The 25,684-nt window shown below is 44.9% G+C and overlaps 1 protein-coding gene across 1 annotated transcript in view; it reads right to left on the reverse strand.

The window, feature by feature from the left end:
• Positions 1 to 25,237, reverse strand: part of SFMBT2 (Scm like with four mbt domains 2) — a 116,154-nt gene extending 90,917 nt beyond the window's left edge. Inside the window, exons 1-4 of the mRNA XM_059473030.1 lie at positions 25,109 to 25,237; positions 11,282 to 11,442; positions 5,115 to 5,209; positions 1,455 to 1,695 (exon numbers count right to left, since the gene is read on the reverse strand). Coding sequence (XP_059329013.1) covers positions 1,455 to 1,695; positions 5,115 to 5,209; positions 11,282 to 11,387 — 442 coding nt within the window. The 5' untranslated portion in view covers positions 11,388 to 11,442; positions 25,109 to 25,237. The remainder of the gene's footprint in view (positions 1 to 1,454; positions 1,696 to 5,114; positions 5,210 to 11,281; positions 11,443 to 25,108) is intronic.
• Between the last annotated feature and the right edge of the window lie 447 nt (positions 25,238 to 25,684).

Here is a 25,684-nt window from a genome sequence, read left to right on the forward strand (position 1 = left end):
TGTGGCACACAACTGGCACATGCAATGGCCACACAGCAAAAAGGGAAAGAATAACTTCAGCAGCAGAGCCCTTAAATGAGACTTTCCTTAAATGTATGCACAAGCTGGAGGCTGAATATTCATCTCTTCTTCCCCTGATGCAGAATAAATGGGATATATGGCAGGAATACTTAGCAGCAACACTGACAATATGCCTCTGCTTGGAGCAATGTAATAGCAGGGATAGACCAAAGCTGCTCTGTTGAGGCACACAGCCTATATATACATTAATATATATATATATTTATATTCTTATACACAGGGGAACAAATTGCATTATTAACAAACTGCTCCACATGGGCCACTCAGAAATCCACAACACTTCCACTCAGCTTTTGTGCATCTGAGAGCTGCCAATCAGGACATGCCTTAACCAATAACAATCAAGTTCTGCTATCTTTAATCACATGGATCTACCATTGGAATTAAAAGCTGACAGAGTCTGGCGATGGAAGGTTTTAAATTTTCAGGGCAAAACAGTTTTGAGTGCAAAGTCAGCTTCTGATTTTGGTTACACCCAAGCTGATCTTGCTTATTTTAGTTTGTTCTCACTCTTGAATTTCACCTCTCCTTTCCACAAGAACAGGACTTCTCCGCGAAGTGAAAATCACAGCATTACAGTTCAGCAGTAAAAAGACATCTCCCTATGGAAGTGCCTTCTGTTGTCACCAACTAAGGCAAAAACTCCTTTGCTGGGAGCTGAGTGGCAAACTGAATCCTGTGGGGATACAACCCTGCCCACATCACCCAACAGCAGCCAAGGACCTGCAGTACCCATCCCATGTGGCATTCACAATCTCTGAACAATCCCTTCCCACAGGATTTCTCTCCTGGGAAGCTCAGAAGCCTCAGAGAAAAAGGAAAACAATAATTATCTCATTTGCTTCTCCTGTGTTGTGCTCAAGTGGAATGTGTTTGGAGATTGTTTACCCACAGGTGATTGTTTCATTGGATTCCAGTGTGAGTTGTTTGGACTCTTTGGCTAATCAGTGCCAGGAGAAAAACTAAACCAATTATTAACTAATTTGCTTCTCCTGTGTTTTGCTCACGTGGAATGTGTTTGGAGATTGTTTTGTTGGTTTCATGTTAATTGTTTCCACTCTTTGGCCAATCAGTGCCAAGCTGTGTTGAGACTCTGGAGAGAGTCAGGAGTTTTCATTATTATCTTTTTAGCATTGTGTAAGTATCCTTTCTGCATTCTTTAGTATAGTATAGTTTAGTATTCTTTAATATAACATATATCATAAAATAACAAATTAGCCTTCTGAGCACATGGAGTTCTCAGATTCATCACAGAGTCAGACTCATCACTCCTCCCTTCATCAGCGCACCCCACAAATCCAGCAATCCCAGCCCAACCAGAAACCTGGAGCCCAACAGCAGAGCAGGACCCCAACAGAGCAGGCAGAACTCACCCTCTGGGGGCATCAGGACCTTGTTGTTCTGCGTGCACCAGCCCACGGGGTGCAGGTCTGCTGTCATCACGTCACACCAGAAGTCAGCCCTGCGGTCGTCGCCGTAGCCGCAGTAGCGCAGCAGCAGCAGCTGCCCGCACGTGGTGATGATGGTCGCCACCCAGTACGTGTCTGGGCTGCTCTTGTTGGCCACCTCCAGCTTCATCCCTGGCTGGAAGCTGCTCTGAAGGCTGATTTCAACCTTGCAAAAGGAGAATGGAATGGTGTTAACTCTTTCTGCTTGGCAGGGAGATCCCCTCACCTCCCCTGGGAATGCTGCCCTTGAAGAGCAGCCCTGGGATAGGACATGAGCTGGTTGTGCTTCTTAATCCAACCACCTCCTCCTCCTTCTCTCTGGGCAGTTCCAGTCCTACTTCACTGGCTCAGATCCCATCATGCAGCCTCTGAAGTGGTACCTTCAGGTGTACAACATCCAAGAGAGGACTGGCACTCATCTCCAACCCCCAAATGTCCCCAGTGCCTTGGATACAGCCAGCATAACTCAAATGAAGCTTCATTTCCCACTATACAGCTCCACCAGGCACATCACAGGGTACAGAAAGGCAGGTATGGAGCTGTCACAGACATCTTTTATGAAAATCCTTTCCTTAGGATTTTTTCCTCCTGAGAAGCTGAGAGGCCTCAGGAACAAAATGTAAACAATGATTACCTGCTGCTGTGGAATGCAACAGGTGCATCTGTGATTGGCCCATGTTGGATGTTTCTAATTAATGGCCAATCACAGTCAGCTGGCTTGGACAGAGTCTAGGACAGCTGCCTTTGTTATCATTCTTTCTTTTTCTATTCTTAGCTTAGCTAGCCTTCTAATGAAACCTTTTCTTCTATTCTTTTAGTATAGTTTTAATGTAATATATATCATAAAATAATAAATCAGCCTTCTGAAACATGGAGTCAGATCCTCGTCTCTTCCCTCAACATAAGACCCTTGTGAACACCATCACATGGAGCACCTCGAGGAGTTAAGCCCAACTACATTATTTAGTCACATCACAACAGTGAAGCACCTCTAGGGGCTTGATAAGCATCAAGGGTTGAATGCTGTACCAGACAGACCAAGGAGAGAATTTCCTCTGCACCTATCCTCAGCAGCTCAAGCCTCAACCAATTCCCCCATGGAAAACAAGGTATGACCTGTCACTGACAGAAGTAAATTGTCTGGGTCGCTGATGGAGATGTCACTTCCACTCATCTCAGCAGTGACAGGGCACCTGTAATGTGCCCTAGGACACTGCAGATGCCAGTGCATCTCTTTTGGGACACTGCTGATGAACACCAGGGCCTGCTGTAGCACCACCTGTGTCCCAAGCACCAGTGGGATGCCTCTAGCTGTTGCTGATAAAGAGGAGGTGGATGCCAGTGCACTGGTCAGGTGCCAGCCTTGTCTTCACAAAACCATCCAAAATGTAACCTGCCACTCCTCAGGAGTTATTTAAGGACAGGCTGTCACAGGTTTCTTAGAACCTTATCAGCTCCTGAATGCAGAGGGATTATAACTCTAGGTAAGCTTGCCTCTGATAGATTTCCAATTGAAATGGCAGTTTTAAATTACTCTTTTATTTATAAAGACAAATATAACATGGTCTACTTGCTCAAGGATTTCACAGATGTGGGGATGCCAAGCTGCTGAGAAAACACTCCTCTGGTCCATCAGCAGTAATCCCTCACTCATCCAGCTCCAGCTTCTGACCCCAGGGCTGCCCAGCCAAACCCATTTCTCATCTGCACTGCCTGTGCCTTTCCTGGTGCGGGCACTTCCAGCAGAACCAATGCCCAGAGGCACAGAACAACTGAGAGGGACCTTTGGACATGGTGTGACACTGAGGGTGACCTGTGACATGCACTGCTTAATCAGTGCCAAACCAGGACCTCAGAGATGCTCAGAGTCCTCACAAATAATCCAGGCTACAGACTGGCCCATGTCCCAGTACCAACTGGATCTCCTGGCCTCCTCCCAGTACAGAATCGCAGCTGCAGCTCAAAGCACCTCAGCCTGATGCCTGTCACAGACATCTTTTATGAAAAATCCTTTCCTTAGGATTTTTCCTCCTGAGAAGATGAGAGGCCTCAGGAACAAAATGTAAACAATGATTATCTGCTGCTGTGGAATGTAACAGGTAAATTTGTGATTGGCCCATGTTGGTTGTTTTTAATTAGTGGCCAATCACAGCCAGCTGGCTCAGACTCTGTCCAAGCCACAAGCCTTCATCATTCTTTCTTTTTCTATTCTTAGCCAGTCTTCTGATGAAATCCTTTCTTCTATTCTTTTAGTATAGTTTTAATATAATATAATAATAAAATAATAAATCAGCCTTCTGAAACATGGAGTCAGATCCTCATCTCTTCCCTCATCCTAAGACCCCTGTGAACACCGTCACAGATGCCTGCAGAGAGTGATTCATTTACTGGTTTTTGGGGTTTTCTGAGCCCTGTGCTCACTGTAACACCAGCAAGGTACTCTGGAACCAAGAGACTTGTGACTAGAAATCACATCCAGAGGAGAATCAGACAGACAGATAATACAATCTCCTCCTACAGCTTTTGGCCAGATTTTTGAGTTTCAGATTGTGAAGCAGTCACTAAGGGCTGTTCCAGCACCAATCTGTCCCACAATGACAATCCCAGGACTGAGGTGCTGTGAGACACTGCAGTCAGCAGGATCAGCAGGATGAGCTGGACATCTCCTCACAACTGAAGACATCCTTAAGGGCTTCATGAAGCACAAAACTTTCTACTTTGAGCCTGGAGCAGAAATCTGGGACAAGATGCTCTCTCCAAGCAGCTGCTGGATCAAGAATAAACTCCACAATAAGCACTGCCCTGCAGATCTCCAGTATAGAGAATTATGGTCCTTCATCCTGCAATGCTCTGGGTTAACTGTTGTTAACATGAAAGCAAAACAGGAAATAGAGGAGTGTACTGGTCTTCCAGACTAGATAAAAGAGAGGTTTTTCATCCCTGCAGCTCTTTCAGCCCTACAAAACAAGCCACAAAATCACCTGGAGACAAAGGTGGTTGGACCAGGTGATCTCCAGAGGTGCCCTCAAATGCATTTTGAGGGTATAGAGAATTATGGTCCTTCATCCTGCAATGCTCTGGGTTAACTGTTGTTAAAATAAGAGCAAAATAAGGACTAGAGGACTGTACTGGTTTCTCAGACTAGATAAAAGAGAGGTTTTTCATCCCTGCAGCTCTTTCAGCCCTACAAAACAAGCCACAAAATCACCTGGAGACAAAGGTGGTTGGACCAGGTGATCTCCAGAGGTGCCCTCAAATGCTGCTGGTGCTAACACAGAGCAGAGCACAGACCAGCCACTACCACAGGATTCTTAGAACCTTATCAGCTGCTGAATCCAGAGAGATTATAACTCTAGGTAAGCTTGTCTCTGATAGATTTCCAATTGAAATGGCAGTTTTAAATGGCTCTTTTATTTATAAAGACAAATATAATATGGTCTTGCTCAGCTGAGGATTGCTCTACTTGCTCAACCACAACATTTCTCCCCAAAATGGGAAGATTTTACTTTCAGCTCTCCAGGGAGCCTCTGAAAACCAAAAGAGGGAACGTGTCCAACACCCCCAGGGCTCAGAGGGAGCACATACATGTTTGAAAGAGGTGTGGGGAGCAGCACTGGCTCCTGTTTCCTCCAGGAACTCGTCCCAGTTGAAGTCTGCATCCTCAATGCTGGAGCCCTCATCTGTTCAAGAGAAGAAAAAAAAATAAATTAAAAAAAATGAGAGAAAGAAAAGCAGCCTAAAACACAGCCAAAGAAGGCAAAAGTTGTGTCAAAGAGTTCAGGGTGAGAATAGCAACCAGTATAAACATCAACAGAAGGGAAAACAGAAAGCCTGCTTTAAGGATCTGTGTTTTGACCAGCCCTTGCTATGAATTCAGCAGACTCTGGGCTTTTAGCAGCCAACACTGAGACCAGAAATGACTCTGCTTCCATGGCAGTGGGGGCACAAAGCTGTCACACACTGCAAGAGGCACTTGGGCTCTTTTATTTTGCATTTGGTGACTCCCAGGCTGTGAGGGATGTGGCTGCCTGCCCACCCTCACTGGTGCAATGTCCTTGTGCCCTCACAGTGCTCCCCAGCCCTGGTGGTGCCCCAGGGATAAATTACAGGATGTTTCTGTTGGCTGAGCTGTGTGTACACCAAACACCAACCCTTGGGGTGAGTGAGACCCATTCTCACTCCTGCCACCCCTTCTTCTCTTTCCTCAGCATCACTGCTCCCATAAATCTCAGATAAACCCCTTTTACAAGCTACAGCTGCTTTCCCCAAACCTCACCAGACCCCTGCTGCCTTCTTATCCCTGCTCCCCTTCACATTTGGGGCTCTGTGTCCCCTCTCCCCCATCCACACCCCACAGCAAGGGCTGGACACGACCACTTTTTATTTTCTTCCTTTATAACCACACTGAGGCACAGCCAAGGCCACAAAACCATCTCTGAAACTCGCCCAGCAATAATTAAAAATAAATCTTCTTTCACTTCCAGAAAATCAGCCAAATCTGATTGTTTTCATTTTGTTCCCAAGCAATCTTGCAAGCCCAGTTTCATCCCCAGAGCAAAAATATTTACAGTCTGGCAATGAGCTCTTTGCAATAAGCATTTATCAGGCAAACTCTGCAAGACCCTTTACCTGCCCCAGCATTCATCAGCGTGGCCATGATGTAATTAAAGTGACTCATGACAAACTGAATTAAGAACCCTCCCCAGACAGTTTTATGAAGAAAAAGGCTAGGTTAATTTATTGCAATTATTGCTACAGGTCTCCAGTTTCCACGACCAGAGAAAATGATGTTGTGCAAGGGGAAATTTCTCATTATTAAAAGGGGAAGACACAGTTTTTATTTGCTGCCTGTGGCACCAAACCCATGTAGGTGAGGGAGAAAAAAGGGGAAAAGAGAGTTTTTGAGAGGGTAAAGATCTGTCTGGGAGTTCAAAGCTGAGCTGTCAACACTATTAAACATCTGCATACTGCTGCATCAAGTCTGACTCCTTGCCCTAAACTCAAATCATCTTCTTAAATATGGAGATGCAAACCACCTTTTACTCCAGTGATAAAGAGGCTACCAGATGACTCTCCAACACAACAAGAAATAAACCAACTGCATGATTACAACCCAAAAATAGACAAATTCATGGCAGAATAAAGAATGGGCTTTATTTTGTTTTTTTGCAATCACTGCAAAAACCTCCAGGCTCAGAAGCTGCCTCTGCTTGAGATATCTGACCCAGAATGAGGGGTTTGTTCAACCTTGACTGAATGATAAGCCACAACTTAACCACAAGGTAGGAGCTCGGTGGAACAATTCTGTATCATGCAGGCAGGCAATTTAGATGAACAGGGATATTTTTCAGCCTTCATGCCTGCAACCCTGCAGAGTTAATGTTACTGAGAAGAGCTGTGTGCAGAGATTGCAAAGGCTGAGCCTCTAAAACCAAGTCCATCAGGAGATGGGCAAATATGATTATCCATTCCAGGCTTAAAATTGCTAAAACAACTTTTTACCCTGAGCACAACCCACCAAAGGTCAGAAGCACCTGACATGGAAACTTGAAGAGCATCATCCCCTGTGCCTCATCTCTCCCTGCTAGCTGTGTCTGTGGGGTTGGGATGGGCTGTTCCAACAATCCCAAGGGCATCTCCACCTCAGGACATGGCCAGGACACCTGGAACAGGCTGCCCAGGGCAGTGGTGGAGTCACCATCAGATTTAAAATTCACAGGGATGTGGCACTTGGGGACATGGCTCAGGGTGTGCTCTTGGCAGTGCGGGGGGAATGGCTGGACCCAAAGTTCTCAGAGGTTTCTTCCAACCTAAATAATTCTGTGATTCTGTGACCTCCAGGTCAGCTCTCTGCTCTCCTGGTCAGGCACTTCCATGTCAGAGCATTTCCCTTTCCCTCAGATCTGTGTACTGTCAGTTTTTATTCCTGTTTTTGCTCTAAATTCCTGTGTGAGTCTCTCCTTTAGCACATATCTCCTTTTCTCCAGCCCTCCTCAGCAGCCTTACAGCAAAGATTCATTCCACAGAGGTTTTCAGTCAGTTCAGTGCATCATCCCCAGACCCTGCAAGGAGCAAAGTCTCCAGGCAGGTCAGAGTCCTCTCCAGAATTTGGAAAAAGGCTTTTAACAAATATAAATAGATGCTCGTTATGGATGCATCAAGTCCTTCACAACCTTATTAACCCCGACTGTCACAGGGTTAATATGAAAAATCCTTTCCTTAGGATTTTTCCTCCTGAGAAGCTGAGAGGCCTCAGGAATAAAATGTAAACAATGGTTATCTGCTGCTGTGGAATGCAACAGGAGGATTGTGACCATGTTCACAGGGGTCTTATGTTGAGGGAAGAGATGAGGATCTGACTCCATGTTTCAGAAGGCTGATTTATTATTTTATGATATATATTACATTAAAACTATACTAAAAGAATAGAAGAAAAGGTTTCATCTCAGAAGGGTAGCTAAGCTAAGAATAGGAAAGAATGAATAACAAAGGTTTGTGGCTCGGACAGAGAGCTGAGCCAGCTGACTGTAATTGGCCATTAATTAGAAACATCCAAGATGGGGCAATCAAAGATCCATCCACCTGTTGCATTCCACAGCAGCAGATAATCATTGATTACATTTTGTTCCTGAGGCCTCTCAGATTCTCAGGAGGAAAAATCCTAAGGAAAGGGTTTTTTTATAAAAGTTGTCTGCGACAGTGGATCTTTGGCCCATGTTGTTTCTAATTAATGGCCAATCACAGTCAGCTGGCTCGGACAGAGAGTCCGAGACACAAACCTTTGTTATTCATTCTTTCTTTTTCTATTCTTAGCTAGTCTTCTGATGAAATCCTTTCTTCTGTTCTTTTAGTATAGTTGTAATGTAGTATATAACATAAAATAATAAATCAGCCTCCTGAAACATGGAGTCAGATCCTCATCTCTTCCCTCACCCTCAGACCCCTGTGAACACCATCACACCTGACCTGCTCTGCCACAGAGACTCTCACTGGAAGGTTATTTCACATCCTGCCCAGCAAAACTCCCCCCACCACCTGTTTAACAAAATACCACCCAGATCTCTCCTTTCCAAACCCAAATAAAGAGGTTTTATAAGGCCCAGAGGCAAGGCAGAGTGAGAGCTGCAGCCTTCCCTCGCTGTCAACTCATTCCTCTCTGACACATCACCAGCCTGGCTCCTACACCAGGCTTTATCTGCAGACTTTATCAGGAAATTACTTTTACAAGGTCTGTAAAAATAATGTCAGACTACTCATTTATCACAGCATCACTGGTTTATTTTGCTTCATTTCACCACAAGGGATTCTGAAGGGACTGTATGTTTTCTAAAATGGTTTTTCAATGGACTTGGTTCCCTGCTGGAATTCTGGCAGAGCAGACACAGGGATGGAACCAGCCCAAAGGACCCAACACCACCCACAGGCTGCACACCAATCTCCTCATCCATCACAAAAAAAACCCAACTGCGGAGGAGCACAGGACACCCTGAAAGGTGATAAATCTGCCATTAAACCCGTTTTACATACCAGCTCCCTTTCCAATTATTGGCACTTAGGTCCAGAGCTTTTTCTTAATGAAAGAGTCAAGGCTGGCTGCTTTACAATACGGTGATGTATAAACAAGCCCAGGATGACAAATAAAATCAACAAGTCATTATCTGAGAGCCTCTCAATGGCTTTAAAGTGCTCATGCATTGACATTATAAAAATGCAACTGCTCCAGCTGTTAACAGCCCCCTGGAACGTTCAGCTATGGAAAAGAAAAGGTATAAAAGACCCAAACCCTTTGGCACCAGAAACACTGATTTTTTAATTTTTTTTCCCCTCAGGCTTCACTGTAGGAGAAAGTATTTAAGGCAAATTGCTTAGACATCTTATTTATAGCACCTAGATACACATACATGACTTTTTGAGTGAACAGAGCACTGAAATGCTCCCACAACAGGTGTGGGGAGACACACAGACACCTGATCAACCACAAACCTCTGGCACAGCCTTGGGAAAGCCATCAAAATCCTTATCCCCACCAAAATTTAGGCATTGCAGGCCAGTTCTCCTCATTCCCAAAAAAAGTCTATGGTTGGCCAACTGAATCTCGCCTTAGAGATTCCTATCTATCAAAATAGATAAAAATAGATAAAAATAGATAAAAATAGATAAAAATAGATAAAAATAGATAAAAATAGATAAAAATAGATCCAGTGGGGACCAGACCAACCCAGATGTGTCCACTCTGGAAATCCAAGGATCTGGTGTCCAAGGAAATAGGAAAATCACTGAGCTGCTACAAGATGTGAGGAAACTGAAGGCTGAGTGCCCAAATTTCTGACCTGCTGAGGGAGAAGCAGGGAAAAGCTTGGCTTCAGAAAGAAAGTAGGTTAGGTCTAGCCATAATGTACTTTTCCATCATATGACACAGTCTCCTCCTGCTTTGGCTGGATGTGGGAAGCTAAAGCACCTGATTCCATCAAAAATCACCAGAATGAAGCATTTACTTTTCTGCTTCATAGAACACCCAAATTTAGCACAGCAGATCCTGACACCTTCAGGAGCCCATCCCAGAGCATTACAAAGCATCCAGTCATGAGCACAAGGACAATATGGGACCAGCTCTCCTCTCCTCAGTGTTTGTGAAACTTTCTCACCTGAAGCACTCCAAAAAATAGTGAAGGAAATGAGGGGAAAGCTCAAAACAAAGGACAAATGCTGTAAATTTATCTACATCCACTGTTCTGGAGTGGATGTAGATTGTTATTGGGATTAGGCTGATTAAGAAGGAGGTTTGGACTGTGTTTGTAATTGAGTTGGGGGTGTTCTTGACGTTGTTGGATAGAAGTGGAAACAGGATATTTTCTGAATGTTTGTTCTGTCTCTCTTTACCACAAAATTTCAACAGGATACAAAATGGTGGGGAAGCTGGGAGAACACAATATGCTGCCTTGGGAAAGGTTTTCCATGGCTGTTTGTTTAAATTTTGAATAGCTGATACTGCAAATGAGGTCCAGAAGAGGAAAAACTTTTATTGCCCATCAATCACAGGACACAGTCCAATCTTAAGACCCAAAAAAGGGCTTGGAGCTGTACAACCATTCCCAATACCTCCCTGGCTCCCAGATCTACCTGCAAGGAGCTGCAGCAGTGAGGAGTGTGGCAGCTCAGCTGTGGAAACCCAGGGCACAGGGAATATTCCTCTGTCTGCTCTGGGGTGCCCTGACCCCCAGGGCAGCACTGACTCTGACCCCCATTCATGGAGAAAGTTTCCCAGACTTCAAGATAGACTGGAATCCACAAAAGTGTGCAATAGATTATAGAGAGCAGTGTAGGTGTATCACTTGGTGCGAAATTGAGGTTTTGGGATTTTTAGTGTGTTGTGGATGGAAGCAAGATGGAGGGCACAGGGTGTCACCCTGGGTTTCTCCTTCATGCTGCTTGTTCCTCCTTCTCCATGGGTTTGGGTGGTGTTTTGTAATTGGGCAGAAAAGTCCCCATTGCAGCTCTGTGGGATCAGTTATTGGGTTAAAAGGGAAAATAATCCAGGTGTCAGCTCTTAATTGGACAGTTCAGTCTTAAAAGCCCTTGTAACAAGAGATTGTTGCCATTTTGTGCCTTCTAATGAAAAGCTGCAAAACTCACAGTAGTGAGACTGTTTTACTGATAAGAAATAATAAACACCTGAGTCTGAACATGAACTGCCATCTCAAGTGCCTTCAATCCAGACCCAGAGACACCCACAACTGGGACCCCACACTCACCTGAATCAAAGTGCTCCCCATCACCATTGGCTGGGCTGGGATCCTGCTCTGGGGAGAGCTGCTGGGTCTCTCTCATGCTGGCAATGAAGGATGCCCTGGTCTCCATGGCTCAGAGGAACAGGCTTGGCCTTCCTAATTCATCCTGCAGCACAGAGGACAAGCTGGAAGGAAAATTTGGAAAAAAAGCAATGAGTGATTTATGGTACACCAACCCATTCCCTCAGCCTTTCCCCACTCTTTTCACATCACCCCATCTTGATACAGTTGGAATGAAAGATCTCAGAGGTCTTTTACAACCTAAATAATTCTGTGACCCTCTGATGGTGCCCCTTCCATCCTGCTCTTGTTTCCAGCCTGAAGCTGGGGTTGGATGAAAACCACAACTAAGGACCATAGTGGCAATAATATCATACGAGCAACAGCAAAATTAATGACAAGAGAGAAGATAATAAGGTAATGAACAGCATCCAGAGGCTTCACACCTCAAGGTTCCCTCCAGCTCACCAACAGAGAGAGAAGGATGAACCCACAAGGCAGCACAACCCATGCTAAAAAAACATCTCCACCATCTTCCAGCCATTTCAGCCCTTGATTTCCAGCATTTTAATAACTAACACTATATCTCACTCCATAAATATTCAAACTTCCAAAGAGGGAGATCTGTGATAATGAAACAGAGGAAACACTGAAGTGAAATACTCATGAGAGACTGGAGTAACTCTAGAAAATAAAACTGAGCATGCAAAGTGCAGACACCTTCATGTAATAGTGCTGGCTATTTATTGAGTGAGGACTGAGCTAAGGTAACTGTACCAGTTTTAACATGCAGGGCAGGAAATAGTAGCTTATTTTAAATTGGGTTGTGTTAGCAGAAGAGTTTCTTCTAGCAGGAGTGACCACAGTAAACTCAAAGTGGAGTAAAAGCACACAGAAATGAAAAGCAGTATGAGGAAGGGCACAATGCTCAGATCTTGCATGAGACTAAATGAGAACTGTATTTCCAGCCACACCAGACAAGCAACACCCCAGGATACACCTTTAGGAGCAGATTAAAAACAACTCCAGAGTGAGCTTTTCAGTAAAACTCCAAGATGCTGATGAATTACGAGGTGTCAAAGGAGAACTGAAAAAGAGAAAGCAGAGCTGGGGTTATGGGCACAGAGGGAAGCAGCTATTCACACAAGATATGCTAAAGCCAAGCCAGGCAGCAGGGAAGGTGTGTGGCCAGAATATCTGATGGGGAGATCTGGTCCTGCTTATTTTATTAGAGGAGCCTCCAAACCCTGCATGACAAGAGAGGACTGTGCCAAATGCTCTGCAAAATGTGTGACTAAAAGTAGGAAAGAAGTTTACAGCCACAGGCCAGGCAAAGCAGGATGTAATAAGATTGTAAAAATAGATGGGATTTTTTCAACTTTTACTACTCTGGAGGCATATTCTAGAAGACTAGATATGATGGTTGTAAAATAGAAAGGAGGAGAGTGTTCTGCTGTGGATTTCTCACTCCCAGTTTTTAAGGCAGCTCCTGTGGCAATTTAAAAGAAGAAATGGATGTGTGTGAGCAGTTATATCAGAACTGAAAAAGATGAGGAGCATGTCAAGTGTCTCATATCCATCAGCTGGACTATGGTGGGAATGTCTGCTGGAGCTGCAATTAAAACCTGCAAAAACCATGGCTGTTTCACAAAAAAACCACTGGTGAAAGCAAATTACCAAGGCAGGTGATTCTACCCCCACCAAAGATTGTTCAGGCAAAGTTAGAAATTTTTATTCCCCACCCCAAAGGAATCTGCTAATGAAAGAAAAAGGAGTATTTTAAAAAATGAAGATCATAACCCAGCTCAGAGCAATATGGTTGTTGGTGTCCTCACAGAGTGCTCAGCAAATCTGAAATACTCCCCAAATATGACCCTTTTCCCACTGCCACTGCACTACATCTTTATTCTTTGTTGACATGAGACTTGCTAATGACTTAAGTGTATTATAGACTCCAATATTAGAGTGCAGCTAACCTCTGAACATACACATCACTCATCCCCAGTGTATATTAAGTTTCAATTAACCATGAAACTAGAAGCAGTCAGTTTACTGAAAGTCAAAAAAAAAAAAACCCACTTCTCCTTTGATAGAGACACTTCCGTAAATATCATTAATAATAAATTAGCTAAGTATCAGGACTTTACATCAAGCTTGTTAAATGCCAGAGGAGGGGAGATGCCAGCTGAAGCTAAACCTTGGGGGGATGTGGCTGTTTTAATTTTTGCCAGGGACCAGACAAGGATTGAAGATAGTCTGGGTCTAACAAAAAAAAAATTCAAAGAATGGAGAGAAAAAGAAGCTTCAATTTAAACACAACAAATCCATCATCTTAAAGAGAGCTCAGGGTTAACAATATAAATACCAAGAAGAAACATAATCCTCTCAGTATTGTAGTTAAATCTTGTGATGCTTCTATGATGCTGATAAAACAGAGTTATGAGCTGACAAAAAGCTGAAGGTGCCCAATCAGACAACAACAGTATTTGCCTCTTTTTTTTTTTACACAGCCCAAATCTGCCACCAGAGCCATGGGAGGGACTCAAACCCCTGGATCATGGAATTTGCCATCAGAAATGGAAAGTGGACGGGCAAATCAGCAGGAACCTGCCCAAGGTGTCAGCAACACAACTGGGACCCATCTTCAGTGGCCCCATGTGGGACTGGGCTTTGAGCCCACTTGAATTAAAAGGGGGAAATACAGAATCTCTGAGGCACATTCAGCAACATCATCAACATTTTTGGGGTTTTAAACTCTATTTTTATGTGTTTTTTGCTTAAGCTATGGACAATTTACTGGTTTTGAAATGTCATGTTGAGAGCATCCATGTCCCAAGGAAACTGGATCTATTAGAGGCCATTACTTGGTTTATTTTGGGAATAACAAGTTTACCAGTTATGGCAGGAGAGCACTTCAGTATTTTCCCAACAGCATGTGACAACAAGACCAAACTCTTATGCAAACACCAGCCTCAAAACAGCACTGAGCTTTAGTGTTGGTATTACTAACTAGCAAAGAAAGCTGACACAGGGTATTAATTTTTCACTTCTTATTAATTGCTGCTAATTAACACTTCAAACAGAGTCCCCAGCCATCCTGTTAACAGTAGCACAACACATTACACCAGCAGCACACACCACTGTACTCCCAGTGAAATCCACTGTAAACCAAATCAAGGTTTGCTGGGAACAAGGTGATGGGAAACAGCACCAAAAGAGGCTCAAGGTGACATTACACCAGGCAGGAGCACAAAGGAAAAATCCTATGAAATGCATTTGAATGAGCAGGGAGGGGGAAATTCCCTGGTTTCAGATCCCTTGCTCATTGTTTCTGCACAGTGGTGGCTCAGACTGAGCCGATTCTTCCCCCCACGCAGCTCCCATTCCCTTGGTATTTAATTCAGATCCAGGCTCTTAACTCACAGGCAGAAAAAGGCAGGCAATATAATGAAGAATCTCTTTTATTTCCTCCTTCCCACGGCTGTCAGTCTCAGCCCTGCCCTGTCATCTGTATCAATATTGGCTCTTTGTACAAGCACAGCATTGGCTTCCTCACACCATTTTACACTTCTCATCTCCTGTCAGCTCCATCCTGGTTTTCTTCCTTTGGAGCGATCATCTGTAGGGAGAGGTTTCTTACCCACACACAAATCCAGCACCCCTAGGGCTCCTCCTTAAAACTACTCCTGAAAAACTCATTTTCTCCCTCCAATGCATGCTTGGTAATCGGGATTGACACAAGAAGAAAGGAAAGATGCTGAATCCCTGAAACCTCTAGCCTGAAGAGTGAACCAGGTGTGCCAATGCAATGCTGAGTCCTGAATGATGGAGAAATAAATTTCATTGCTTTCCCAGTGATCTGGGACTGATTCTGGCCCCTCCAAAACCCAGCAAGAGGCACTGACCGGAGATGGTCCCACCTCGCAGCACGGCGAAACCTGAGAGTGGCAGCAGGGCCAGGGAATTACAGAATGTCCTGAGTTGGAAAGGACTTACCAGAACCATCAAAGTCCAGCTCCTGGCCCTGCAGAAGACAACCCCAACAATCCTACCACGTGCCTGAGTGTTGTCCGAACACTCTACGGTCTCTGTCAGGCTTGGTGCTGTGACCATGTCCTAGGATGACGTTATGATGCTTGTATCCCCATTTGTGTGTTCTGTTTATGCTGGATATTGTGTTCTGTGCCTTCAAGACTGGCTCTGAACAGCGAATGTTTTGTTTTGGTTTTGTTATTAGCTGCTCCACCACGGCTGGAGGGACACACAGATGGGGCAGTAGATGGTGCTGCTTCTGCTTTTTTCTGGGCTTTTTGCTTTGCTCTTGCTTCTGCTCATTAGTTAGTTTAGCTAAACAGCCCAAATTTCTTCCTGGAGTGTTTCTCCTTTTCTTTTTTTGGACCTTCTCAAACCTGCTCTGGACTGGGGCCTGGCAAACACCGAGAGTTTGCACACTGTGGCCTACTGGGGCCTACTCTGGGCAGCAGCTGCCCCAGTGCCAGAGGGACTGAGAACAGAGCGAGCACCCCCAGAGACACTTTCTGAATTTGTCATCTTTTCGGAGCAGTGAAAGAGTGGTGTCACCTGGTATTGTTCATTCTGTGTGCTGGGGGGTGCTGTGCCTGTTAAATAAACAGATCCTTTCCACTTCTCTCTGAGGAATCCTTCCTGACCCAGTTGGGAGCAGGGGCTGTGTGGGTTTGCTTTCTGGAGGGCTCCCCTTTGGAGGTTTTCTCCCAAATTTGCCCTAAACCAGGACAGACCAATTCCCTGGGGAGCCTGTTCCAGTGCTCAATCTCTGTCATGGACGTATTTTCTGAAACATCCTTTGCTAGGATTTTTTCTCCTGAGAAGCTGAGAAGCCTCAGAGGAAAAGAAAAACAATGATTATCTGCTGCTGTGGAATGCAACAGGTGCATCTTTGATTGGTCCATGTGAGTTGTTTCTACTTGATGACCAATTGCAGGTCCAGCTGTGTTGGGACTGAGCAGTCACAAGATTTTATCATTCTTTTCCATGCCTTTCTTTTCCTTCTGATGAAACCTTTTCTTCTATTCTTTTAGTATAGTTTTAGTATACTAAATATATATAATTTTAATATATCATAAAAGATATAATTTTATTTTAATAAAATATATAATAAATATATATAATTTTTATATATTTTATTATATACAATTATAATTATATATAATTATATAATATATAATTTTAATAATTAATAATAAATCAACTTTCTGAAACATAGACTTAAGATTCTCATCTCTTCCCTCATCCTGGGACCATCACCACAAACCATCCTCTGGAGGAAGAACCTTTTCCAAATACCCAGCCTAAACCAAGCCAAGAGAAATCACATCCAAAGGATGACTGCCTTAATTTCAGACACCTGCAATTCCGATGAGATGAACAACCCTCAGGGGGTTCCTGCTCTTGCACAGCACCTGCTAATGTTTTAAATACCCAAATTTCCCAGCAGACAAGCTGCATCAGTCACAGGATGGTTTGGGTAGGAAGAGGCCATAAAGATCACCTGGTTCCAGCCCTGGTGCCATGGGCAGAGGGACACATTAGATTCCAGGTGGTCCTGGTGCTGTTTGTGGAGCAGGATGAAGGAGATCTCATCCCTGTGGGACATGATCCAGGGGTTTTTTTATTATTTATCTGAGAGCTCCCCTCCCCCAAATGTTTTCACTTATATCAACTGACAATTTCTCTTTCATATAGAAGACCCCACAGGATTTTAATAAGGGAAATTTACTGCTTTGAACAGCTCTGTGTTGCGCTCTGGGGTGGAAGAAACAAATCCCATGTACTCTGGAGAACCAGGAATGTTCACAATATTCAAATACATAAAAAACATCTGAATGGGGAAAGAACATAATCTGTTCTCCATGTTCTTCCTGGATTGAAGAAAGCAGCTTGGTTGAAACTGCAGGGAGGGGACAAGATTTGGGCAAGAGAAGAAATCACTTATGAATTTGGTGAAGAAGTGGGATACACTGTGGGAAGGGCACAGAGCTCTGCTTTTTGGAGGAGTTAGGATGTTAATTAACTCTTAGTAGAGTTAATCCTGCCCTGGGTTAAGGGATGATCAGTCCAAGTCCCCTCAGTCCCCCTGCTCCAGCCACTCACGCATCCTTCTGCTCTTGAAGTCAGCATTTGTGCAGCAGAGAAAATAAATGAGCAGGGAAAACATGTAAAAATGGGAGGGAAAACATGTAAAACCAGGAAATTAGGGAACCACCAGAGCAGGGATGGTCTGGATTGTCCATCTCAAAGTCAGAGAAGAAAAGGAACCAAACTTCTCTGAAAAAGGGATTGTGCAAAGAGGTGGCAGCCTCTGTAACTCAGCTGGTCCCTGCTCTCCTCTCTCCTTGCACTGGTGCCAAAAGTTTCACATTTCTGATGCCAACAGAGACAAACCTGTTCCACAAAGCAATATTCTCTACCTGGCACACTCCTGAGTGCAGGATACACACAGAGATAAATGGTAGTAAGATAAGATAACAGAAAGTAAAATGAACCTAATTAGGGACTGTTAACTTGTTTACAGCAACAAGCCCTGCAGCATTAAAAGAAAGAGAGAGAGATGACAGGCAGACACTGAGGCTCCGGTACACATTACCCTCTTAACTGTCCTGTGTGTGAATAAAACCTAAGGACCTAGAGATGGACTTCAAGCCAAAACCTGCCACAGACTTCTCTGAGGATTAGATCAGACCTCAAAAATTAAAGCACTTTTTCATTCAATTTTCCTTCTCCTGAGTGAGCTGGACATTTTATAGGCAGGGGCAAGGGGGCACTGCTGCCCCACCTGTACTCCTGCCACTAGCCCTGGTTACCCTGGACATGCCCACCTTCAGCACCCCACAAAGCATGTCTCCCAAGGACAGGGAGGCCACCACACACTAATCATTCCTGTTTCCAGCTGTTCTGTCACCTCACAGGTGTCTGCACCTCCTTCATGACTCAACAGGCAATTTCCATGATGTTGCCCCCCACTTTGGTAAAGCATTTCTACCCATGCTAAGCACCCAACATACACCAACTACTTGGAAATGTGGCATATTTAAATCTGGGCATCTTCTAAAGCTCTCAGCTGAAGCAGGGCTGTGAAGAAGACTGGGACAGTGTCCTTGATACCCTTTATTACAGGAAAAAGAACTGCAAGGAAGAAGCACAGCAACAACCATGTAAAACATTCTGTCCTCTCCCACCTCTGTGTTTGAAATCATGAAGCCTTTGAGACAAAGCATGTCTCCCAACAAGAGGGAGGTTACCATACACTAATCCTTCCTGTTTCCAGCTGTTCTGTCACCTCACAGGTGTCTGCACCTCCTTCATGACTCAACAGGCAATTTCCATGATGTTGCCCCCCACTTTGGTAGAGCACTTCTACCCATGCTAAGCACCCAACATACACCAACTACTTGGAAATGTGGCATATTTAAATCTGGGCATCTTCTAAATCTCTCAGGTGAAGCAGGGCTGTGAAGAAGATTGGGAGAATGTCCTTGATAACAGGAAAATGCCCTTTATAACAAGAAAAAGGAACTGCAAGGAAGAAGCACAGCAACAAACATGTCCTCTCCCTCCTCTGTGTTTGAAACTGAGCTGAAACCAGGAAGAATTTGAGATGGATAACTTGAAGACACAGAGCTGCTTGAGCATCCTGAGACACTTCATCTTGTTAGGCAATATCACAGAACTCAGTGGAGTGGGCTGGGAAGGACCTCAAAGATCAGGGATTTCCAGCCCCCACCAAGTGATGCTGATCACGTCAGAGCAGCAGCCACATGGACCAAATTAATCAGTCAGACCCCCTGAGTGGCACCAATCAGCCCAGAGACAGAAGTCACCCAGCAGGAAACACAAAACACTGTTTTCACAGACTTAATTTAGAGCCCAATTCAGAAGTCCCTCATCAACCAAACTCCCATTGTCCAGGGCAATCAGTTCTGCCTTCTATGTCATTGCACCAGTCAGAGTCATTCTCAAAAAAGAAGAAAAAAATAAAAGATGCAAAGCAGAATCCAGGAAACATCTGCCACCTGATTCCAACACTTTTTAGGAAAAAAAAAAAAAAAAAAAAAGACATTTTACATCTTGGCAGTGTTTGGCTCATTTAAACAGCACAGCTGATCAGCACTTGGGCTCAGTCCTACACACACTCACATCCCTGTGGGTGCTTCACATCCAGAAGCAGCTTCACTGACTGGCAGGATCTGCCAAAACAAGGAAAATTGAAAGAAGATGCAGCCCTCACAACCATCTCCAGCCATCTCAGAGGAATAGGAGAACCCTTCCCTTTGCCAAGCACATGTGAGAGCAGCCAGCACAGCCCTGCCAAGGTCCACCAGAACCACACTGCACAAGGAATTTTAACTCATAGACTCCTACAAGTCACATTTACAGAGCTAATTCCACCCCATTTCTCCAAGGTAAAACAAACTGGATTCCCTTTCACGTGAACATGAGGACTCCTGCAAAACACCCAGGTTTAATGCCCCAGCACCATCCCAACAAAGCATCATGGAGCCTGATCTGACACTGGCACTGAGCTCCCATGGCAAAAACACCTTCCAAGAAACACTTAACTTTTGCTTTTTCCTGAACTTTCTTTAAAGGTGTATTTTTGATGCACCTAGGAGAACTTATGGCTTTCTACCCAAAAAACCACTTATAACCCTTTAGACTTTAAGGATCCTCAGCCTGTGGTTGTCTTGTCTGATCTAGACATCAGGGGAAGGCAGAATGTCACCTCCTGGATTTTAGGAGGGAATTCCACTTCCTTGCCAAGCAAATAAATGCAAGACTTTCTAATTAACTTTTATTCAAATTGGGTCTCAGATCTTTACCCAAGGAAATAAGGCTCTTTTGCACAAGCCACCCAGTGATGCTTAGAGTATTAGTCATGAAAGCAGGAATTGGGAGTAAAAATAGCCAGGATTCTGCACATACTTTTTTTTAAGCCTCACACCTACTCAGAACTGATCTCTGGGTCAGCTGTCAAGAGCTGCTTGGTTTTAGGCTTTTTTTTCTTTCTTTTTATTACTATTTTATTTTAGATCATCACTTGTGATTCATAGAAATGGGAGTAACTGTGAACACATTTTCCAAATCAGCCTTCACAAGAATGCTTTGTTGAGGTCTTACAAAAGGCCAATCTCAAAATAAACTTTTTCAGGAGTTTTTTAAATGTCAGTGGAGAAATCTTCGCTCTTATTTCTGTATTTCCTTATTTTGCAACTCCAACTTTTTTAACCACTGTAGGAGTGGCTTAAAAAGACACAGAAAATAAAGGAAAGAGAAATCTTTTGGCAAAAAAAAAAAAAGTAGGATGGATTTGACAGGTTTCAACAGGGTCTGTCATGATCAACAGTTTCAAATGATGAGTTTTAAATATTGACAAGGTACCATCAGCAACCCTAATCCCAAAAAAACTGCTCCTAGGGGCAGATGTTACAATAACAGAACTCGTATTTACAGGTGGCATCACTATTACCAAGAGCATTTCATTTTCAGCATTGAGGGCCCTGCTGCACCAGCTGATAGACTCTGCATCAATATTTATAGTAATAAAATACTTCTGACACCTTCAGGTCATCTAAAGCATGGACCCTGTGGTCACCGCATTAATTTTTTTTGTGAACCCTCATGAACACATCCCTGGCTCCTCTGCTTCAAGTTTTGGCTGTTTGTCACAAGTTCTGGGGTTTTTCACAACTCCTTTATTTGATCACTTGGACACAGTCAGGGACAAGCCACCTCCTTCACTCCTTATAGACCCCCTCAGATGCTCTCCATGCCTCTGCTTACCCCACACCAAGATGAATTTAAGCAGTGAAATGCCCCTGAAAACTCACAGAAACACAGAATGGTTTGAGCTGGAAGGGACCTTGAAGATCATCTCATTCCACTGCCTGCCATGGGCAGGGACACCTTCCACCATCCCAAGTGGCTCCAAGCCCTGTCCAACCTGGACAGCCTTGGACACTTTCAGGGATCCAGGGGCAGCCACAGCTGCTCTGGACACCTGTGCCAGGGCCTCACCACCCTCACAATAAAGAATTTCTCCCCAAAATCTGCTGGACAAATAAGGTGGCACCTTCTCTACCATGTCCTGTTCTTCACTAAAGTCAACATCACATCCCCTCACTCATCTGAGAGCAGCATCCCATGGCTCTGAAAGGCCAGAAGCAGTGACCCAAAATACACCAACTCAGCACAGAACAAACCAGGAGTGAGTGAAAAGCATCCCCAGTCCAAAGTGTCAGCAGTTGTGGTGTTTACCCTATTTCTAGAAACACTTCCATAAAGTTTTAATAAATGCTTCATTAAAACATCAACTGCCTGTCCAGCCAGGCAATTATCACTCATAATCACAGCTATATAACTGTATACTGTCTTCTGCAGATGTTCCTACATCTGTGCAAAACACACTCTCCACCTCTGTCACATGTAACATCTGTTGAATATTTGCAAACGTTTTCTCAATACGGAACTGAAATTATACTGCCTTGCTCATAATGTATTTACTGTCCCACTACCCTATGCACCCCTTAAAAATCATTAAAAAGGTATTTCCTTGCTGTGTACAAGGTACCAATCTCTCCATAGCTCTTTGCTGCATTTATTTAAATGGCTTTTAGATTTTCGCTTAGTAACAGATTACACCGAGCCTCCATCTTATCACAGGAGTTATTAGGACCTAATCCTTTATAAGCACTGAAGTTATTAGACTTGTGAGGATATTTTCTTCCCTTTCATAAATAATCTGTTGGAGAGAGGGGAAAAAAATAAGAAAAGAAGAGGAGGGAAAAAGCCACTTCTTGCATCCCTGCTCACTCAGGCAACAGTTCCAACCCCAGAGAAAGAGCAGGTGAGGCAGGTTCTTATTTTACCAGCAGCAAAGGAAATCAAATTTGTTTTCACCTAAAGGCTTCTAGAGAGGGAAAACAAATTGCACTAAATCCTGGCCAGCACCCTCCTCTGTGTAAGAAGAAGAAGAAACTCCTTGGGGAAGGTGGGATCTCCACAGAGCTTTCCAAATCCCCTCCATCTCCACGTCCCCATCACACAACCAGGTGAAGCTGCTGCTCTGCTCAGACACAAGGTCACATCACTCTGCTACCACACCTTCTTCCCCAGAACACCAGGGGCACAAACTGATTTTAGAAAAGCTGTTCTGTCCAAGGGACAGCAAAGCTGGGGATGGGGAGATCCATGGGGGGCAGAGAGGGAAGATACCTTCCCTTTCTAAAGTTCTTCCAGTCTCTTCCCATCCCAAAGAAAACCCCACTGCAGCTCTTGGATTTTGCCACCCAAATCCCACCACAGCTTGATAACTGCCTTCCAAGCCTCTCTGCTTATAATTAATGCCATTTTCTGCTTTTTTGCCAAGAAATCACAATTTCACCCCCATCTTCTCCTCTGCCCCCCTTCCCCAACACTGCACCCTGCAATGTGAGTTTGAGGGATCCCTGAACCAGCTTGGTCCTGGCAGGGGCTGGAGAAAGGAGGCGGAAATGTGTGGTCTGATGGATCAGAACCCTTTTGGAATGGGAAACCTCACTCTGCAATACAAGGTGTGCAAACAGCATCACCAACCAATAAAACAAAAATAAATAAAACCACAGCGAGATTCTGGGCAGCATCTCCAAGAGGCACCGGGAAATGAGCAGCAGAGCAGCTCCTCAGCCACTCCTGGATTCTCCCTGGCTCCTCCATCCACTCCTGGATTAACCATCCACTCCTGGATTCTCCCTGGCTCCTCCATTCACTCCTGGATTAACCATCCACTCCTGGATTCTCCCTGGCTCCTCCATCCACTCCTGGTTCTCCCTGGCTCCTCCATCCACTCCTGGATTCTCCCTGGCTCCTCCATCCACTCCTGGATTCTCCCTGGCTCCTCCATCCACTCCTGGATTCTCCCTGGATTCCCCATCCTCTCTGGCTCCTCCATCCACTCCTGGATTATCCCTGGATCCTCCATCCACACCAGGCACTGACAGTCCACGGTGCTGGAGCATCCCATCCCCTCCCACACTTCAGAACACAAGATGCTCCAAAATTAACACCTTACATCCACGGGGGAACAGCAGCAGCACCTAAATGCTCCCTGCACAGGATCAGGGAAGTTTTCCCTGCCTCTGTAACAACCTCGCTCCCCGCTCCCCTGGAAAATACATCTGGAAAAGGCAGCCGGGAAGGGCACAAACAACTCCGGGAGAACTCTCTGCAAACTCCTTGTCTGGCTTTGCAGAAGCTGCGATTCCATCCCCGGGGGTTTTCAGGGTCTCTCTGTAAGAGATGCAGCTCGCACTGCCCATCTCGCTTCTCTGCCGCCCGAATTTCCGCGTGGAGCGATTCCAGAGCGGCTTTTTGCCAAACAAAAACATGCAAAAAGCGAAAATAATTAAAAAAAAAACCACCCCAGCCATCCCCAGCTGCCTGCACCCAGGAAGGTTTGACAGCTCCAACAGGACATCTCATCCCACGACATGTCTACAGCTAATGCAAAATAAATCAGCGCTCCGTCTCCCGGCGCATTATTTTTTTTTTTTTTTTTTTTTTTTTTTTTTTTTTTTTGTTCCACTCTCACGGCACGCCTGCGATTTTGGCATTCAAAGGCAAATCGGCCGCGGTTCCAACTCCACGCATCCATTCCCAGCACACAGAAATGCTTTTCCCAGCGCCGGGTCCTGCAGGGGGAGCATCCCGAATTGGGGATCCCATCCTCATCCCTCCGCAAGGAATTCACCAGCGCACCTCTCCGAGCAACAAAAGAGAGTTCAACTAAACGCCTTTTGCCTCTTTTTCCCCCTCTCAAAATGTTTATTTGCAGTTTTTGAAGACACCTTAACCCGCCATGTTGAACAAGCTTTATAAATATTCATTTACCGCAGTTCGGGAGCGCTACGGGAAAATGTGTCTAGATCAGGGCTGCACATTTTGGCACAGCTGATCGCTTTCTTCTCCTTTCTTTTCTTTTTATTTTTTTTCCCCTTCCCTTTCGCCTCCTGCAGCAGCTTGTTCTTTCCCCCGCAGATTCAGAAGAAACCCACCCGCACACCCAAAATAACTCTTTCCGAGAGGTGTGCATCACCAGCCTCGTAAATCTGAAAAGAGGTCGCACGAGCGTTTGGCAGGGAAGCAGAAAAAAGATAGGTGTAACTTTAAAAAATTTTTTTAAAAAATATTGAAAAATAAGGGAAAGAAAGATGGGGAAAGGGAAACATATGGAAAAAAAAAAAAAAAGAAAGGGGAAAAAAAGAAGGGAGGGAAGCAAAAGAAAGGTGGGGGAAAGCAAGAAAAGGGGGGAAAGCAAAAAAGGGGAAAAAGGCAAAAAAAGCGGGGGAAAGGCAAAAAAGGGGAGGGAAAGCAAAAAAGGGGGAAAGGGAGGGGAAGAAAGGAAGGGAAAAAAGGAGATGAGAGCATGTAAAACGCGATCTCCCGAGTAAAAAAGCTCGATGCAGCCGAGGGGCAGCGCGGAGCTCCCGGGGCGCAGCCGGGCAGCGGCAGCCGCGCTCCGAGCGCCGGTCCCGGCCGGGGGCTCAGCCCCGGCACTTCCACAACTCCACCGCGGGCTCGCCCTCTGCAAAACGGACAGATGAAATACCCACACCCACCTCTCACGCTTAAAAAAAAAAAAAAAATAATTGGAAAGAATTTTTAATACATCGTAAAAAGGGGAAAGCGACCCTCTCCACCCAAACGCGATAAATAAAATAAAAGGAAATGCCAGCCGGGAGGGTTCGGGAGGGGTGGCTGCTGGGAGCCGTGCCTTACCTGTGCGAGTTTGGGTGATTTGGGGGTGTTTTTCCCGTTTTCGCCCCGCGGAGCGGTGCGCGGCGCTGCGCGGAGCGGAGCCCGGCCGTGCCTGCACCCGCGCCCGCGGCAGGCTCCTTCCAATATGGCATCCGCGCAGTGCGCATGCCTGCCGCTCTTTTTAGGGCGCTTTTTTTTTTTTTCTTTCTTTCTTTCTCGCTTTTTTTTTTTTTTTTTTTTTTTTTTTTGCCCTTTTAATATTTAGCAGCCAACTCCTTTCGTTGACCTTTTTCAGCAGTTTCAAGAAAAGGGATAAAAAAAATTAATAATAATAAAATAATCAGGCGCGCATCCCAACCCGCTGCTCCGCGCCCGCGGTGCCTCCGCGCTTTGAGCCGCGCCTCTGCCGGGGATTTGGGCAGGGATGGAATCCCGACTTCCACACGCGGATTCCATCCCTGTCCCCACCCGGGACAGCACGCAGCGGCATCCAGGGCTGGCCGCCCGCACCCTAAATGCCACAAAATACCATCAAATGCCATAAAACACCATCAAATACCATCAAATACCATAAAACACCATCAAATACCATAAAAC

This window comes from Ammospiza nelsoni, chromosome 5 (genome assembly GCF_027579445.1).
Source record: "Ammospiza nelsoni isolate bAmmNel1 chromosome 5, bAmmNel1.pri, whole genome shotgun sequence".
NCBI lineage: Eukaryota > Metazoa > Chordata > Aves > Passeriformes > Passerellidae > Ammospiza > Ammospiza nelsoni.